The sequence below is a fragment of the Hyperolius riggenbachi genome, chromosome 7 (assembly GCF_040937935.1).
Source record: "Hyperolius riggenbachi isolate aHypRig1 chromosome 7, aHypRig1.pri, whole genome shotgun sequence".
In the NCBI taxonomy this organism is placed as follows: domain Eukaryota; kingdom Metazoa; phylum Chordata; class Amphibia; order Anura; family Hyperoliidae; genus Hyperolius; species Hyperolius riggenbachi.
In genome coordinates, this window is record NC_090652.1 from 67,891,995 (window position 1) to 67,910,624 (window position 18,630).

Here is an 18,630-nt window from a genome sequence, read left to right on the forward strand (position 1 = left end):
GTGTGGGTGTGTGTGTGTGCCGCGATCACTCGAAAACGCCTTAACCGATTTGAACGAAACTTGGTACACAGATCCCTTACTACCTGTGATAATATGTTCTGGGGGTCTTGCGTCCCCCCTGCTAGTGTTGGGCGAACACCTGGATGTTCGGGTTCGGGAAAGTTCGCCGAACATGGCCGCAATGTTCGGCATGTTCGGGCCGAACCCCGAACTCCCCGAACATCCCGCTTGTAGGGGCCCTATGGGGTCGCAGGCATAAGGGGGGAGCATGCCCCGATCGCGGGGGGGGGGGTCGGAAATTCCCCCCACCCCCTCCGCTAGCGCTCCCCCCTCTGCCCGCTTCCCCATACAAAAGTTGCAAGAAGTACCTGTGTCCGGGTGGTAGTGGGTGGCTGTCTGGCTGGCAGTGGGCGGCACTATGCAGTGACTAAATGAGGAGGAGGAGTCCGGAGAGTGACGCGTTGAGGGAGGCCGGGCAGCGGGCGGTTCAGCAGTACTACTGCTGAACCGCCCACTGCCCGGCCTCCCTCAACGCGTCACTCTCCGGACTCCTCCTCCTCATTTAGTCACTGCATAGTGCCGCCCACTGCCAGCCAGACAGCCACCCACTACCACCCGGACACAGGTACTTCTTGCAACTTTTGTATGGGGAAGCGGGCAGAGGGGGGAGCGCTAGCGGAGGGGGTGGGGGGAATTTCCGACCCCCCCCGCGATCGGGGCATGCTCCCCCCTTATGCCTGCGACCCCATAGGGGGGCCGTATTCGGCCGAACAGGGCCCTGTTCGGCCGAACAGGGGCCCTGTTCGGCTAGTAATTTGGCAGTTCGGGCGAACGCGAACAGTTTGGCCGAACACCACCAGGTGTTCGGCCGAACTCGAACATCACCCGAACAGGGTGATGTTCTGCAGAACCCGAACAGTGGCGAACACTGTTCGCCCAACACTACCCCCTGCACACATGGGCGGAGCTACAAACAGCCAATCATGTCAATTGGAAAAAATGTAAAAGGCTGCCATTCTCACAGTAATTAAGCTAAGTTCCCACACTTGCCACAGTTGGTTACAAATTCAGAAATTCAGAAAAAGTGGAGCATAAAACTGCCAATCAAATTTCAGCCATTCATTTTAAATGGGAAGATGTAAACTGCAACTATTTTTACACTGTTAATTGTAGGGTTTTCAAACTTGGCACACTTGGTTACTGGGTGAATGAGATTAAGATTCAGAAAAGTGGGTGGAGCCTACCACAGCCAATCAAAATGCACCTATTGATTTTCAAGGGGAATATTTAAACTGCTGCCATTCTTACACTGTTAACCCTCCTGGCGGTTTGCAAAAAAATCGCCAGGGGGCAGCAAATCTTTTTTTTTAAATTTTTTTTTTTTTTTTTCATGTAGCGAGACAAAGTCTCGCTACATGATAGCCGCTGCTCAGCGGCATCCCCCCAGCCCCTCCGATCGCCGCCGGCGATCGGAGATCCGGAGATCCCGTTCAAAGAACGGGATCTCCCGGAGGGCTTCCCCCGTCGCCATGGCGACGGGGCGGGATGACGTCACCGACGTCATCGACGTCGTGACGTCAAAGGGGATTCCGATCCACCCCATAGAGCTGCCTGGCACTGATTGGCCAGGCAGCGCACGGGGTCTGGGGGGGGGGCGGCTGCGGCGCGACGGATAGCGGCAAATCGGCGGGTAGCGGCGGCGATCGGGCACTGCACGCAGCTAGCAAAGTGCTAGCTGCGTGCAGCAAAAAAAAAATTATGCAAATCGGCCCAGCGGGGCCTGAGCAGTGCCTTCCGGCGGCTTACCCCGAGCTCAGCTCGGGCTTACCGCCAGGAAGGTTAATGGCAGAGGCTTCAAACTTGCTATAGTCTGTCATTGGGTGACTTAGGTCCAAATACACTAAAGGGGCGGGGCCACAAACAGCCAATCAGATGTCCTTGGTGGATAAACTGCCTCCATTCACCATTTTATATGCCAGGAACCCAAAAGGTTACAAACTTGGTCATTGAGTGACTGTTTGTCAAGGTTATAAAAAGTGGGTGGAGCCAAAAACTATTTCCACTGGTTAAATATAAACTGCAGCCATTCTTACACTGTTAATCAAACTTGCCACAGTTGGTCACTGGGTGACTGAGATTCATATTCAGGGAAGTGGGTGGAGCCTATATTAGCCAATCAAAATTCACCTGTTGATTTTTAAGGGGACTATTTAAATTGCTGCCATTTTTACACTGTTAATAGCAGATGCCTCAAACCTGGTATAGTTGGTCATTGTGTGACTGGGGTTCAAATGCTGGATAGGGGCAGAGCCACAAACAGCCAATCTGATTTGTTTAATTTCTATGGGACAAAACCAATTATTGATTCCACAGACCCCAAAGCTCATAAACTTGGTCAGTGGGTGTTTCTGTGTTAGGATTAGAAAAAATGGGCAGAGCCAACACCAGCCAAATACATACCCGGGCAATGCCGGGCCATCAGCTAGTTATGAATATAATTATAATACCTAATTAGACAAATGACTAACGTGATAGCCAGAATATGTGTTTTACTTTCGTTTTGTTTGCTTTCATTGATATTCAGGTGACATCGTGAAGCAGCAAACCTTCATGACACCATCAGGTTTGTTTCTTATAGTGATGATACTCATCTATACAGTTACAGCCCTACTTCACCCACAAGAGTTTTTCTTACTTATCTATGGTCTGGTATACATTATCTGCGTTCCAAGTGGCTACCTTCTTCTGACAATCTACTCCCTGGTGAATATGCATGTCGTCTCTTGGGGGACTCGAGAAACTGCAACTCCTAAACCAGATTCACAGCCTAAGAAACGAAACAGAGTGAGATATCAGAAGACCTGCAAGTGCATCTGCTGGGACATAGAAGTGGTGGTTCACGACAACAAATGTGAGAAGGAAGAGGAAAGTACAATTGTGGGAAAAGATGGAGAACAGGCTGCGGACTTCCCAAGGCAAGATTGCTTCTATGGAAAACATGTTATTTTATTAAACTAATAAAAAATATGCATAGTAAAAGAAATATGGAGGCCGGAAAGGCACCGAAGAGCTGTGGAAATTTGGTTGCCACTATAGGCGCCTATACACATATCATATATAGCAGGAAAAGTGGGCGACAAAGGTGGCCGATAAGCCGCAAGCACTGCAGCTACCCGCTATTTATCAGGTCAGTGTCGTCGATGCACAAATTTCCTGCTATAAATAATATTTGTATAGGTGCATATAGTGGTGCCTAATATTTAATGGTTTTCTATAAAAGATATTTAGTGGTTTTTACTATAAACAAAATTGTGCTTTATTGCAGCGGGTTTACAGCGGTAGATGGTTAAGGTTAGGCATCTGGAGGGAGGGGGGAGATTTATGTTTAGGGATGTGGGGGGAGGAGGTTTAAAGGATACCCAAGGTGACATGTGACATGATGAGATAGACATGGGTATGTACAGTGCCTGGCACACAAATAACTAGGCTGTGTTCCTTTTTTTTATTGCTCTGCCTGAAAGAGTTAAATATCAGGTATGTAAGTGACTGACTCACTCCTGACTCAGACAGGAAGTGACTACAGTGTGACCCTCACTGATAAGAAATTCTAACTATAAAACACTTTTCTAGCAGAAAATGGCTTCTGAGAGCAGGATAGAGATACAAAGGGTCAGTAGTTCATAGATTTTAGCTCTGGCATACTTATGTCATTGAGCAAAAACAATAAAACCGTTAAAACTTGAAAAGTAGATTAAAAAATACAACTGTGGACTATCTTAAGTCATTTTTAGGAAAAGGAAGATAGATACAGTTGTTTATTTCATTAGTTTATTTTATTAAAAATTGTGGCTGCAGAGATGCCCTGAAAGTTTTGACGTTCACCTGCCCATTAAAGTCTATGGAGCCCGACGCGAATGGGCGGTTTGCAAACATTTGGCGAAAATTTGATGTTCGCTTTGTTGCTAGCCTTCAGTGCTGCTCGGATACCCCTTTTCAAAATCCGAATTGAATTCGGATCCGGATACCCAGATATCCAGATCCGAATCGGATATCCAAATCCAAACTTTTTGGTATCCGAGTAAACTCGGATATCCGAGCCCAATATCCTGGATATCCGGCCGGATTAGGATATCTGGATAAAAAACTCTCTCTCTCTCTCTCTCTCTCTCTCTCTCATATCATTCTGAAGAAACTATCCGCCCGTATTTCGGATTTCAGATGGGAAATCCTAGTTTGCTTGGATAGTTTATTCGGATTTTAAAAAATATCCGACTTGCTATTCAAGGTTCGGATAGTGGAAAAAGTTTGGATTATCTGGGTAGTTCGGATATCCGAAATCTTGCTGAGCACCACTGCTAGCCATGTGCTATTCACTTTTTCTCCTGAGTTTTCTCCTAGGAGATCATTTTCCATCTTCTAATTTAAAATAACTTTTTAGCACTTTGCAATGGAAAAAGTACCAAAAAGTAGGTGAAAAGGTACTATCAAAATTATTTACAGCATTTGTTTGCTTGCTGGTTGTTTAAAAGACATTTTATTTAGAAGTTGTGAAAATATCACCTAGGAGAAAATTCAGGAGAAAAAGTGAATTGCATATGGGTCTAATTAGTCCCTTATTCAATTCCCTTGTTTCTTATACGTTTTCTCTTAGGACATAATTTGTCATTTTTTGTTTAAAAGGCACTTTACTGACATGGAATCTTATTCAATTCACTTCTTATTCTATGTTTTCTCCTATTTCTCCTAAGTGTTATTTACTTCTCAATAAATGCCTTTTAACCCACCGGCAGCAATCACAGATATACTCTAAATTGACAGTACTTTTTCACCTACTTTTTGGTACTTTTCCAGTTATTGAATGCTGAAAAGTTATTTTAAACCGGGCGCCAACAAGTAAGAAACTACTCAAAATTATTTTGGTAGAACTCTTTTTCACCTAATGTTAGTACTATTTTAATTTCAGAGTGCTGAAAAGTTATTTGAAACAGAAGATGAAAAATTATAATAGGAGAAAACTCAGAAGAAAAAGTGAATTGAATAAGGGCCTAGGGCCCATATGCAATTCACTTTTTCACCAGAGTTATCTCCTAGGAGATAATTTTTATCTTCTCTTTAAACTAACTTTTCAGCATTTTACAATTGAAAATTATTCACAGGTAGGTGAAGAAGTACTATCAAATTTATTTTGAGTATTTTCTTGCTTGCTGGTGGCTTAAAAGGCATTTTATGACAACAAGTTGTGAAAATATCACCTAGGAGAAAATGCAGGAGAAAAAGTTAATTGCATATGGGCCCTGGGGCCCTATGCAATTACCAAACTCGCCAGCACTAGGTGCTAGCGAGTTCTTAAATTAGGCGTCAGCAAGGTCGCCTAATGCAATTGCATTTAACACCCCCCAGGGCGGAAAAGAACTCGCTTGGGCGATAGAATCGCCCAGCAAGTTCCTTTTCCCCTATGCAATTGCATTTTGCACCCCCCGGGAAGCGATGCTTCTTGCCAAACATAGGTGCTAACTTTTCACCTGTTCTGAGCAGGCGAAAAGACCTATCGCTGCTGTCAGGGGGCCTCCTTTACTAAGGACACCCCAGATGCCAGTGATTTAAATAGGTAAAGGAGTCAGTTTTGACTCCTTACCTATTTAAAATGTAACAAAAAAACATACCTCCATCGTTCCCGTCTCGCCGCATGTCCCACGCTGCTCCTCCGCTCATCTATGTCTCTGTGAGTATTCTTGGAGTCGGCAAAGCATCTTTGAGTCTCCCGCCGGGGCTCCCCATTCGTCCGCTAGGTGGCCCAATGAGAATCATTCTGATTCTCATTGGTCCAATTAGAATTAGGATGATTCTCATTGGGCCACCTAGTGGAGGAATGGGGAGCCCCGGCGGGAGACTCAAAGATGCTTTGCCGGCTCCGAGAACAATGACAGTCACAGAGATGAGGAGCGGCGTGGGACATGCAGCGAGACGGGAACGATGGAGGTATGTATCTTCTGAAGGTTCTGCGGTAGCGCCAAGCGGCAGGAGACGACGGGCGGCGGATACGAGCCTTGCGATGATGCGCTGGCTCTTGCAGCAATGCGCGTGCATCTTCCCGGGGAGTGAGGCAGTAGTGTTGTGGTGCTGAAGGACAGCTCCACGGCACAAATGCCTCGCTCCACATCGCTGGCCACACAGGAGCATCGCTCAGCGAATACCTAGTATTCACCTGAGTTATGCTCCTTTACGCAAGGACATCGCTCAGGTGAAACTGGCAATTGAATTTGCCGGTAAATCCTGAGCGATGTGAGGAGATAAGAAGCTCGCATGTTTTCAGCTTCTTATCTCATCTCCTCAAATTGCATATGGCCCCTAGTGTCTTTACTCTAATGCAAAATCTGATCTCTTGGGCAGTAAGATTGTTATCTAGTTGTAGACGCAAATAATTGTATCTGACAGAATAATTACTAGATATTACTGTGGAGATATTTCCATCCTGAGAATTGATGTCACGACCTCTATGTGAGTTTTATAGGAAGGTATATACTGTAAATATATTTTCAAAATTTAAGTAAAATGAATTCACTTCCAGTGGCCAAAATTAGACTTTTGCAGAAATGTATTGAAAAAATGCAATGGAAATGAAAATGGCCCAATGTGAAAGGGGCCTTAAGCTAGTCATATATGGATTAGTGTACAGCAGAAAATATTGGCAATGCTTCCAGACATAGGCTGCACCCGAATGGATTACCAGCATATACCGTATGTGCAGAGCTGAAAATATGGGCAAAATTATACAACTTGAATGTCAAACCGGGAAATGTATGTGCACAGATAGTTTTTTTACTAGACTCTTCCGCAATGATGACGTGCCCTCACGGAAGAGACCTAACCACTAATCTAACAGCTAAAACATAATTCTTACCTCTGTTGGTTTCATTTCATTAGCAGCCTAGGAGCGCTGTTTTTTGATATATGGATTTGTAGTTGTTAATACAGCAAGCAATGGATTACTTCTAGACTGAAATGCAATAATAGCAGCATTATTTTATCTTGAGCAGAAATCTGATTTAAAATTGATCCAATTGATGTCTTTGTACTTCAGTCGTGAAAAAGGCTTTTGTAATTGTGACCATTAATCCCCCATCACTCCTCCTCCCCCCAGCCCCCCCATGAATATTTATCACTGCACCCCATCACACTTTTGATAAAATGCCCAAAAAGTGGATCAGAAGTTTATTGATCATGCAGATGTAAAAAGAAAAATCACTGGTGTATGCTCAAAGAAATTTCCCACCATGTCACCATGAGCCTACCCTTGAACTATTTTCTCAGTCTGAAGTAAAGGTTGGTTGACTTCTGTAGTGTTGTATTTATTTATGTAAATAGTCTAAACATAACTCATAATAATAAAATATTATCTTGACCCAGTAACTGGTGATGATCAGGGATGGTCGTAGTCAGCCAACTTCGCTACGCTGAAACTACGCGTAGTTTTACGCAGTATACGCTTCGGCAAACTACGTCTTTGAAATCAAATATTTGCTTCATATGCATTTCGTAGACTATGCGTAAAAATACGCAATTACGCGTAGTGTATGCGGATGCTTATGCCCATTTGCAGAAAATTCTATGCATTCATTCTTCATTAAATGCTTATGCCGGTAGCTCTTCTATGTGTACATTCCCCTTTCCAATGCGTACATTTGTAAGCATGCAACTGCACGCGGAAAATTAGACATGAGTAACGCATTCGTAGTTCACTATGCAATAAACATGTTAACTACGCATTGTGGGTGTAAGCTATGCGTAGCGGTACTTCGCTATGCGTAAATTCGTAAGCGTACTATTGAAACTTCATCTATGAACTACGATGTGTAGATGTGAACTATGATGCGTAAAGTCACACTGGCGTCGTTTCTGCTCATCCCTGGTGATGATATTACAACGCATAAATAATTGTTTTTTGTTTTTTTGTTTTTTGCAGCGCACAAACTGAGAATGGCCCAGTGGAAATGAATATAACTTACGAAGAAAGTAAGTTCATGCACTGAGCCCTGTACATTAACAGGAGCTAGAAAACATTGAACTAACTTAATTTCATATTCTGAGCAAAATATGGCTTCACTCAATGTCCCCTCTTCAATCTACTTTACTCCAAGGAGATACAGTTCATCTCCTTGGAAAACCCCAAAATAATTATTCAAAATTATTTTTCAGGACCATTAAAATACTAAAAAGTAGTTAACGAAGTAGTCGTTACTCTCGCCTCTCTCTGCTGGAGTCCAGCACTGTGCTTCCGCCTGTCCACTCACCACTCTCTCTAGTGCCTAGCATCTCCTACCACATGTAGAGTGATTACAAGCTACATGAGGAAAGCCAGAACTAGAGGGAGCAGAAAACAGAAAGGCACAGCACTGGACTCCAGAGGGGAGGTTAGAGTACAGCTTCTGCTGCGCTATACTCTGCCTTTACACACTGGACTGGGGGAGTGTAGGAGGGGGGCGAGAACAGAGAGTGGGACAAGGGGACAGAGGGTGGTACAAGGGGGGGGCAGAAGGAGGCACAGAGGAACGCACACAACGCCAGATCATCCACAAGGCAACTTAGACAGGTGCCTAAGGCCTAGAGAGAGTCTAGGGGCCAGTTTATGCTAACCAAGGAGACAGAAGGAGGCACAAAGGTAGTCTGAAGGAGGCACAAAGGGAGACAGAGGGACACACAGGGGGCAGACATGGCACAAGGAGAGAGAAGGAGGCACAAGGGGACAGAGGGAGGTACAAAAACATGTGGGGGCATGGCTTCACCTGGAAGGTGTGGCTCAGTATGGGGGTAAGGGCTAGTTTGGGGGAGGAGCTTATTCAGAGGCATGGCATTCCCCAGGGCCAATGGCACTGTAATGCCTATACCTAAAAATTCCCCTGGTCCAGCGTAAGTACATATTTCATGTTGGAAAAAGGACACGACACAGAGGATACATATTGCACTTTTCTCCGGGCAGACTCAATATGCCAAAGCTGCAGCTATCAGGATGCGCTCTATAGGCTGTGGCAGTATTAGGTTGTTTTGCCCGAGGTCTCCTCACTGAATAGGTGGTGGGTTAATGAACAGGAAGAGCTGAGATTTGAACCCAGGCCTCCTTTGTCAGAGGCAGAGCCTTTCCTTTCACCAGTGCACTATCCAGCCATAGCTGGAAAAAAATGGTATAAAAAAAAGGTAGCAGTTTTCAAAATCTACATTCAGTTGCATACTAAAACTAAAATATTATTTTAACAACCTTGACTAAATAACCACTTTACCCCCGGCGGTACGAATTTCTCCGTCCCTTTTTCCCCCCCTAAAAAACCAGGGACGGAGAAATCCGTACCTTCCGCGCTACCGCCGCTGTCCGCGCTCCCGCCGCTCGTGCGCGCGCACCCGCCGCTCGTGCACGCCGCCGCCCGCTCGCCCGGAGATCAATGCACGGGAAAATCCATTCCCGTTCGTTGATCTAGCCCCCGCAATGATCTGCTGCTTCTTTCAGAAACAGCGAGATCATTGTGAGTCTCCCAGCCTCCTACTGCTTCCTGTAAGCGTCCTTCCGGACGCTTACAGGTCGCATGTAAACAAACACTCTGTGGCCATCTTGTGGCCAAATAGTAAACTACACCTTAAAAGCAGTTTACATATACAAACATTACATTTACACAATAAATTAACTCATTACCTCCCACACTCCCCAATTTTTTTTTTTTTTGTAATTAAAAAGAAAAAAAAATACAATAAAAAAAAACATAAATAGTTACCTTAGGGACTGAACTTTTTAAATATTTATGTCAAGAGGGTAGAACACTGTTACTTTATAAACTATGGGCTTGTAATTAGGGTTGGATGCAAAACTGAAAAAAATGCACCTTTATTTCCAAATAAAATATTGGGGCCAAACATTGTGATAGGGACATAATTTAAATGGTTTTATAACTGGGATAAATGGGTTAATACATGTCATGGGTTTTAATTACAGTAGCATGCTTTATTTAAAAACTATAATGGCCGAAAACTGAAATAATATTTTTTCCCACATTTTTTTTTCTATTTCCCCATTAAAACACATTTAGAATAAAATAATTCTTGGCATAATGTCCCACCTAAAGAAAGCCTAATTGGTGGCGAAAAAAACAAGATATAGTTCATTTCATTGGGATAAGTAATGATAAAGTTATAGACGAATGAATGGAAGGAGCGCTGAAAGGTGAAAATTGCTCTGGTGGTCAGGGGGTAAAACCCCTCAGTGGTGAAGTGGTTAAACCTCTAAAAATGTTTTTGTTTCCTTTTCATCAAAATAAGTTTGACTTTGACTAAGTGAAGCTGGGCTAGATGAGCTCACAAAAAATGGGTGGTTTGTGTTTATTCTGATGATAATTGTTATTATTTCCTACATCTGAGCACAAATTTGGCAAGTCAGGGTATTGTCCAGGTTTAGCTTTGTTTGATAATTACTACAACAACAACAACAATAATAATAATATAATCATCATCCATCAATTATTACAAATTAATATTATTGAATTTATGTTGCAATACATATTACATTTTCAAACACCACCATAGGGAAGACAATTGAATTTGCTTTATAATTAAAGTATACAGGGTAGTATCAAGTTTACGACATTCTCCTGCGGATGATTGACAACTTGACATAAAGACATGTTCATTTCACTTTTCTTTTCTTTACTTCACTTTTCCCATGCTTCTGGCAATGACTAAGTTATATCATGCTTCCTTGATCTCTTATAGGCTGGATATTCCAATTGCAGCAGAAAACAAACCACAATATACTCAAAGAAGAACAATTGGAAGTGGTAAGATCTTATTAAGGTTTAAGCCAGGCTAACGTATGAGCTGTGCATATCCAATTCAATAAGGCAGTGCATACACTTATTCTTATGATTATTGATGGAAGAAAGAGCTACAATATCTCGGCATCTTCATTTTAGTGGTTGATTTTCCATATCACATAAAACTTCAAGCATGATAAATAGACACAGCACTCCTCACCTCTTGCCCACTACAAGGACACAATACAAGACATTTCAAAGAAACATAGGTAAACAGGGTTGCCAACTTAGGATAACATACACTAAAATCTGGTTAAAAAGGAGGTAGCACTGGACTTACACCAAGTGTATGAAACAGGTAGTCAAAAATGTTTTATGAAAGTGGAGCTGTCAGCCACACTATCTCAGATACAAACACATATAGAAGTAGATAAATACTTACTGTACTTACATAACATACTGTATGTATTGCACTGTCCACATTTTGATTTTAGTAATTTTTCTACAGTAAAAAAAAAGAGAAAATTCTTTTTAGGATTTTCCATTTTGTCTGTGTCTATCTTGAAGCCAATCCTGACGTCATTTCCTCCCTTACGCTGTCTTTGTATCATTGCCTGCCCCCCTCCCAGTCTTCAGACACTCCCATCCAGGTCTGCAGTAGAAAGTGCATTGAGAAATATTGGCCAATCAGAGAGGAACAGAGGTGTGTGATGGGAAAACAGGAAGGAAAGTGGCTTCAGCCAATCAGGTTGCATTAGTTAAGTCTGAGGGGAAAACAAAGAAGAAAAAAAGACAGCCCAGCATGCCCTGCAATTTCCTTTGTGTGGCAGATGTACCAAATAAGAGCCAGGGAAACGGGAATAAAGTTTTATGGAGAAGAAAAATAAGAGTGATTTTTAACTTTTTGGATTGCTTGGTTAGCATCCCTATTACTAGTTTACCAGATAAAAGTAAATAATTGATTTTTTATTTTATGCCAGTTACGCTTTAGGGCCCGCTTCCACTTGTGTGGTGGGAATCACCGTGGAAAAAATTTGCATGCGGATGCAAATGCCGCATGCGGTTATATGCAAATTTTCATGCAAATTTGCATACGATTTCGCATGGATGACAATGTATGCGAATTTAATCATGGCAGTGCCTGTGTGTTTTTCCATTGATTCCATGCGAAATCGTATGCGAATTTGCATGAAATTTCGCATACCAATACCACATGAGAATTCCCTATTAAATACATTGTATGCGATTCGCATAGTGGTATGCGGTATGCGAATTCTGATGCCTCTGCCGTGCAGATTTTTTCTACACAGAAAAACGCAAAGGAATCCTGATAAGTGGAAACAGTCCCATCCACTTGTCTTGGCTATGCGAATTCGCATGCGGCAAACGCATGCAAATTCGCGATAGTGGAAACGGGCCCTCAAACTGTTTTAATTGAGACATAAAATACTCCTACTGCAATATGTTTTACAGGAATTTCCTGTTCTTTTCAAGCAAAATTGTGGGAGTCTCTGGCACAGTAGGTGTAGTCTAAGTGCCTTAGCGTTCTTTACTATCTGTGTCATACACTCATAGATAAGTCCACCCTTACCGCTTTTTAACCAGCTTGTATTGTATTCTACCCTAAGACAGTGCACCTGTTTACCTATGTTTCTTTGAATTGTATTATCCACCCTTGGTGGAGGGGTACCATCCCATTTTCCTCATTCTACAAAGAGTGATGCTTTCAGCCTTAATGAGGTTGGGTTTGTTCAATCCACTAGGTATGGTTAATGAGATGCAAATCATTTGGAGTTGATGCAGGTTTATGCAAATTGTGTATGCAAATGTATGCAGCTTGAAAATGGACCAATCAAATTTTACCTCTGCAGGATTTGATTGGTTCATTTTCAAGCTGCAAACATTTGCATACAAAATTTGCATAAAGCTGCATCAACTCCAGATGATTTGCATCGCATTGGCTATCCTTTTTTTTTAAAATTCTTTTTATTATTATTTAAACAAGGAAAAATACAAACACTGACATAGACACATGACAATGTCAAGTAATATTAATTATTGGAAATCAGTAACGTTAGAATACAATCCAGCATTATTAGATATAGTGCAATCATCCATATAACAGGACTAATATAAAAATAGAACATTTGGAGACAAATTTCAGGTTAAATTCTTCAATAACAGGAACATGGACTGAGAGACTGTGAAGTAATAGGTATGAATGGTACAGTATAAAGGGCCATCACAGCAGGGGTACAACCCCATAAATTTATAGCGTGACTACAAAAGGTCCAGAATGTTAGGGTTGATATCTAGATCAGGAGAAGCCGATTCAGTGCAGTTGATCCAAAGGTCCCAGGTATTAGAAAATTTGGATAGAGCACCACGTCTGTCCCAGGTGAGCTTAAAATAAGGAAGGGCTTGATTGACTACGCGGAACCACAAGGAGATTGGAGGTTCAGAGGGTTTTTTCCACTCTAAGGAAATGTTTTTTTTGGCATAAAAGAGAAGGATCCTCATCATCAATTTCTTATGCTTATTGATATGTAAATCTTCAACTAAACCTAGCAAACAGACTTTATAAGAAAGGATAAACGGAAGCTGTAGGTTATTTTGCATGAATGTAAGGACTTTCGACCAGAAGGCCTGAATGAGGGGGCAATCCCAGCTCATATGTTTAAATGTTCCAGGTGCGGTGCCACAGCGCCAACAGGCATTTGAGGAATTGGGGATAAATTTATTCAGACGAATAGGGGTATAACAAATTTGATGGAACCAACGTACCTGAATCAGCTTGTCCCTAGAGGCAATAACAGTTTTCATATATGTATCTTTGAAATCCGCCCACTCTATTGTGGAAATTTCCTCACCCCAATCCGACCAAGTGCACCTGGCTTTGCTTTCTCTGGAGCGAAATTTATATATAACTAAATTAGAGTAAAGTCTAGAAATGAGTTTGGTAGGGTCCTTCACCAGTAACCATTTTTCTACATTTCCAGGGGACAAAGGGGCAACAGGACCTCCATACTGGGCTATGGCAGCATGCCTAAGCTGGAGATAGCGGAAGCGGGCATGATGAGGGAGGTGAAATTCTGCGGCCATGTGTGACCATGATTTAATGGAGTTGTTTAAATATAGCTGATTAATATATTTAACTCCCCTGTTTATCCAAAAGGCCGGATCAGTAAGGGAAGAAAATTCTGGTAGGTTTGGATTACACCATAAGGGTGAGCTCGGTGAAAACTTAAGGCTTTTATCTCCCACTATGCGTCTAGCTTTAAGGAAGATTCTTAGGGACATACTAAAAAGAGAAGTACCAAATCAATACTTGATGGGGGTTTACCTCTATATATAATGTTGCATAGGGCCTCATATGAGGAGGCGATATCGGCCTCTGTACCAAGTGAGCAATCATCCCTAATACTGTGAAGCCATCTGTAAAGGTAAGAAAGTTGAGCTGCTATATAGTACAACTGAAAGTGTGGCAGAGCAAAACCACCTTTACACACCGGCAGCTGTAAAGTTTCTAAAGAAAGTCTAAGAGACTTCCCGGCCCAAATAAAGTTGATCATAATAGAGTTGATTTTTAGGAAGATAGAGTTAGGAATCCAGCATGGGGACATTAGAAAAATATACAAAAGTTTGGGGGCAACAATCATTTTAATAAGGTTGATTCTACCTAATAAGTCTAACGGTAATCTACTCCATCTCTTAAGTTTTGTTTCTATGTCAGCAATGACAGGGGAAAGGTTGTTAGTAATATAGGAGTCATTTTCCCTAGATATGGTTATACCTAAATATTTAAAGGAAGAACACTGTTGTAAAGGAAGATCTGAGGGAATCATGGAGCAGGACCCTGCATCCACCGGAAATATTATCGATTTAGACCAATTTACTTTCAGTACAGAGAAAGTCCCAAATAGTTCATACACCTCCAGTACTCTTTGTAGAGAGGGACCAGGGCTATCTAGGTATAAAAGGACATCGTCCGCATATAATGAAATTTTTTCCTGAACCTTATTGATTATCCACCCTGTTATACCACGGTCACCTCTGATAAAGGCAGCCAGGGGTTCCATGGCAAGGGCGAACAATAAGGGAGACAGAGGGCACCCTTGTCGGGTGCCTCTTTCCATATTAAAGGGTGAGGATAGTTGACCATTTCCACGGATACGAGCTCTAGGTGGAGGTATTGCCAAGACAGTGTGTCAAAGGCTTTGTTAGTGTCTAAGGCCAGGAGAATTCTATTACCAGAGTTGGAATGGGGAAATTGTAGATTGGCAAATACCCTGCGGAGGTTTAATTTAGTAGATCGTGTGGGTATAAAGCCTGTTTGGTCAGGTAAGATTAATTTTTCAATTACAATTTTCAGCCGATCAGCTAAAATTTTGGCGAGAATCTTAACGTCCGTATTCAATAATGAAATCGGACGATAAGAATCGCAAGATTCGGGGTTCTTCCCAGGCTTCAGGAGAAGGGTAATGTGGGCTTCTTTCATGGAACCTGGAAGAGTGTCAGTGGAGAGGGAATTATTAAATGCTTGAAGAAGGGCATGTGCGGAAACACTTTTACTTTTGGCGTACCATTCAGAGGGAATCCCATCTGGTCCAGGGGACTTGTTCTTTTTAAGGGAATTAATTGTGGCTAGTACCTCAGTTAGGGTTAAAGGAGCATCAAGCAGAGCTTTGTCATCATCTCCTAGCACTGGAAGTTGGCATGCATTTAGAAAATTATTAAGGGATATCGGATCACACCCCGGTCCTGCCCGGTATAAATCAGAGTAAAATGTACGAAACGCTTCAAGGATATCATCCGATGTATTATTAATAGATCCGGAGGGGTTAATAATTCTGGATATAGCTATAGGGGAACAGTGGGCACGTACCATTGAGGCAAGTAACTTGCTAGATTTATTACCAAATTCGAAGTAAGTTTGGGAAAGGATAAAGTTACGTCTTTTGGCTTTGTTTAACAGCCTGAGCTCATGGTCACGGCGGGCCTTTACCCATAAAGCATAGTGTTCTGGTAAAGGGGAGGTCAAAAATTGTGAATGGGCGGTTTTCATAGCGTTCTCAGTGGTGGCTATATAGGCCTCATCGTTCTTAAGGAGAATACCTTTTATGTGCCCAAAATGTCCCCGGAGAGCTGCCTTAGATGCATCCCAAACTACTCCTGCAGAGGAGGTACCCGGATTAATGTGCCAGTATTCTTCCATTTGTGTAAGGCAATGGTTCAAGACAGTTTCATCTTGTAGCCATAGCTGACCCATTCTCCAGCATCCCGAGCTAAGGCCAGAGGCCCCACCCAGCTTACAAAGGAGGGGGGTATGATCCGATATCCCATATGAGAGGTATTCCAGAGAGTTTATATTAGAAAGGACATCATAGGAGCCTAGTAATAAGTCTATTCGAGACATGGTACCATGTGTATCAGAAAAGCATGAAAATACTATTTTATCCTTATTACGCCACCTCCAGACATCAGTTAGAGAGTGCTTCTGCATCCATTCCAGGAAGGCTATGTGACCTCTATGTTCACCAGAGGAAGATCTATCTAAACGGGCATTAGTAATATTATTAAAGTCACCACATAAAAGTAATGAGCTAGAAGGAAGATTGTAAATAATTGACATTATTTTATCCAGTACAGAAACCTGGAAAGGGGGGGGGGGGGGACGTATATGGAGGTAATAATATAAGATTGACCTTCATGTGTAAAGTGCAGAAGCACAAACCTGCCCAAAGGGTCAGTATGCACAGAGTTCACTTTAATGGGGGCATTTTTGGATATTAAAATTGCAGATCCCCTAGAGTAAGGGGAATATTGTGCTGCATAAATTTGCCCTATCCAGGGTTTCTTAAGAGTATTAAGGCGGGAGCCCGTTAGATGAGTCTCCTGTAGGCATATAATATAGGGATGGATCTTTTTAAGGTGATCAAATACTAATCTTCTTTTAATGGGATGATTCATACCCTTAACATTCCAAGATACAATCTTGAATTCAGCCATTATCAAATGGAGTTGTTAAAGAAGCGTCTCCACAGTGGAATAATGCACTCTTAAATGAGATGGAAGAAACGACAATGTCATGACACAAATAAACATACAGACAACAAACCAGAACCCCTTTCCCCACCCGAACCCACCCCGCAAGCTGTCCCAAACCACAACCCGCTTTTCCCCCAAACTTAAACGGCAACATGTAGAGGCGTAGAACCAGAGAACTAAACTCCAGTACCCTGATAGGACTTAGAGCAAAACCCCAGGTTTCTATCTTAAACACCCCCGAGACCAACTCAAATAAAATGCTGAGAGTAAATAAATGCCACGAATAAAGGAAAATAATTAGCAGAGCAGGAGTGCCACCAGTGCATGCCCGGCACACAAGGAGGCAGGATAGTTAAGAATATCAGGCATGAACTGGTGGCAACAGCCAACTCCGCCAAGATACATAATAATAAATGACATATTGCACCAATAGATCCTCATTGGCAAGACCAGGCTGGAGAGGTTATGTATAGGAGGAGGAAAAGGTTAGTAATTATATTCATACTGCAGGTGCATATAGGATAGACAAGGCATTAAATGAGAAGAGGATCCTTTTTCATGAAGGAGAATGACATAGGACAATTATACAAAAAGTAACCTGCTACAGGATCTTAGAGGATGCCTGGTTGAGCCAGACCATATAGAAGTTCTCATTGAAGCTGGACATTACGAGCAAAGCGCATGTAAATGTTCAATGAAAGAAAAAGTGCACCAGCGCCAGGTTTTAAGTAAGCAACTAAGAAAATGAATCTGTAAGAAAAATCAGAAAACCAAAAGTTAAAGTCAGCGACGTTTGCGTGGTGGGGAGAGATTCCCAGCTAAATCTGAACCGTTTTCTTCCAGTCAATTGTCGACATCACGTGGATTCGAGAAGAAGAGGGCTTTATCCTCATGTATGATTTTTAACTTGGCAGGATAAAGCATGCTATACGTTAGTTGCCTATTCCGTAGGATCTTTTTAACATCATTAAAGGCTATACGTTGTTTTTGAATGTCCACTGAAAAATCCTGGTATATGTGTATAGTGGTGTCATTAAATTTCAGAGGCTGAGCATATATTCGTGCAGCTTGAAGAATGGAGGCTTTATCGCGGAAATTCAGAAATTTGGCAATCAGAGGCCTAGGGGGGAGTCCCGGTTTAGGAGAAGCGCCCGGTATCCTGTGAGCCCTTTCAATTGCAAAAGTGCGGGAGGGTATGAAGCCCGGGAGAGAGTCAGTGAGCCATGATTCTAGAAATTCTTCTGCGCACGGACCTTCAGCTTTCTCTGGGAACCCCACAAACCTTAAGTTGCTACGTCTGGAGCGGTTTTCTAAGTCAGAGAGCTTAAACGAGTGGCCATCAGAAATCTTGCCATAGTACTTTACATCGGAACAGAGAGGCCTAACCCCGTCCTCCAGATCACTAATACGTTTTTCCGCCTCTCCAGTTCTGTCTTTGATTTTTTGCATGTCAGGTTTGACAAATGAGAGTTCTACCTGAATGGTGTCTAGTCTTTCCGTTATAGAGGCCTTAAGATCTGCTATGGCTTCCATAAATTGGAGTCTGGAAGGCTCTTCCTCTAGGCCGCGGTCAGCGTCGCCATGAGGCAGGTTAGGGGAATCCCCTTTACCGCCCTGAGGGGAAGTGCGTACCTTCTGCTGCTTAGGGGCTTCAGAGATGGTCTTTGGGCTGCTAGCAGGGCTGAGACCTACCTCCTCCAACGGCAGAGTGTCATCTAGAGTAGTGTCTTTAGTAGTAGAAGAAGTTGCGGAGGTGTCGGCGCCATCTTGCCCGTTAGTGTGTGCGTAC

At 42.6% G+C, this 18,630-nt stretch overlaps 1 protein-coding gene and 1 long non-coding RNA gene across 3 annotated transcripts in view; one reads left to right on the forward strand and one right to left on the reverse strand.

Moving 5' to 3' along the window:
• The window catches only part of LOC137524327 (chitin synthase chs-2-like), an 84,667-nt gene that overhangs the window by 52,917 nt on the left and 13,120 nt on the right, over positions 1 to 18,630 (forward strand). For both annotated transcript variants that reach the window (XM_068244059.1, XM_068244060.1), the window contains 3 exons: positions 2,585 to 2,975; positions 7,964 to 8,013; positions 10,753 to 10,817. In XM_068244059.1, coding sequence (XP_068100160.1) covers positions 2,585 to 2,975; positions 7,964 to 8,013; positions 10,753 to 10,817 — 506 coding nt within the window. The remainder of the gene's footprint in view (positions 1 to 2,584; positions 2,976 to 7,963; positions 8,014 to 10,752; positions 10,818 to 18,630) is intronic.
• LOC137524328 (uncharacterized) overlaps positions 1 to 18,630 on the reverse strand; it is a 44,180-nt gene that overhangs the window by 6,774 nt on the left and 18,776 nt on the right. Inside the window, exon 2 of the long non-coding RNA XR_011022659.1 lies at positions 2,696 to 2,827. This is a non-coding gene — a long non-coding RNA (uncharacterized lncRNA). The remainder of the gene's footprint in view (positions 1 to 2,695; positions 2,828 to 18,630) is intronic.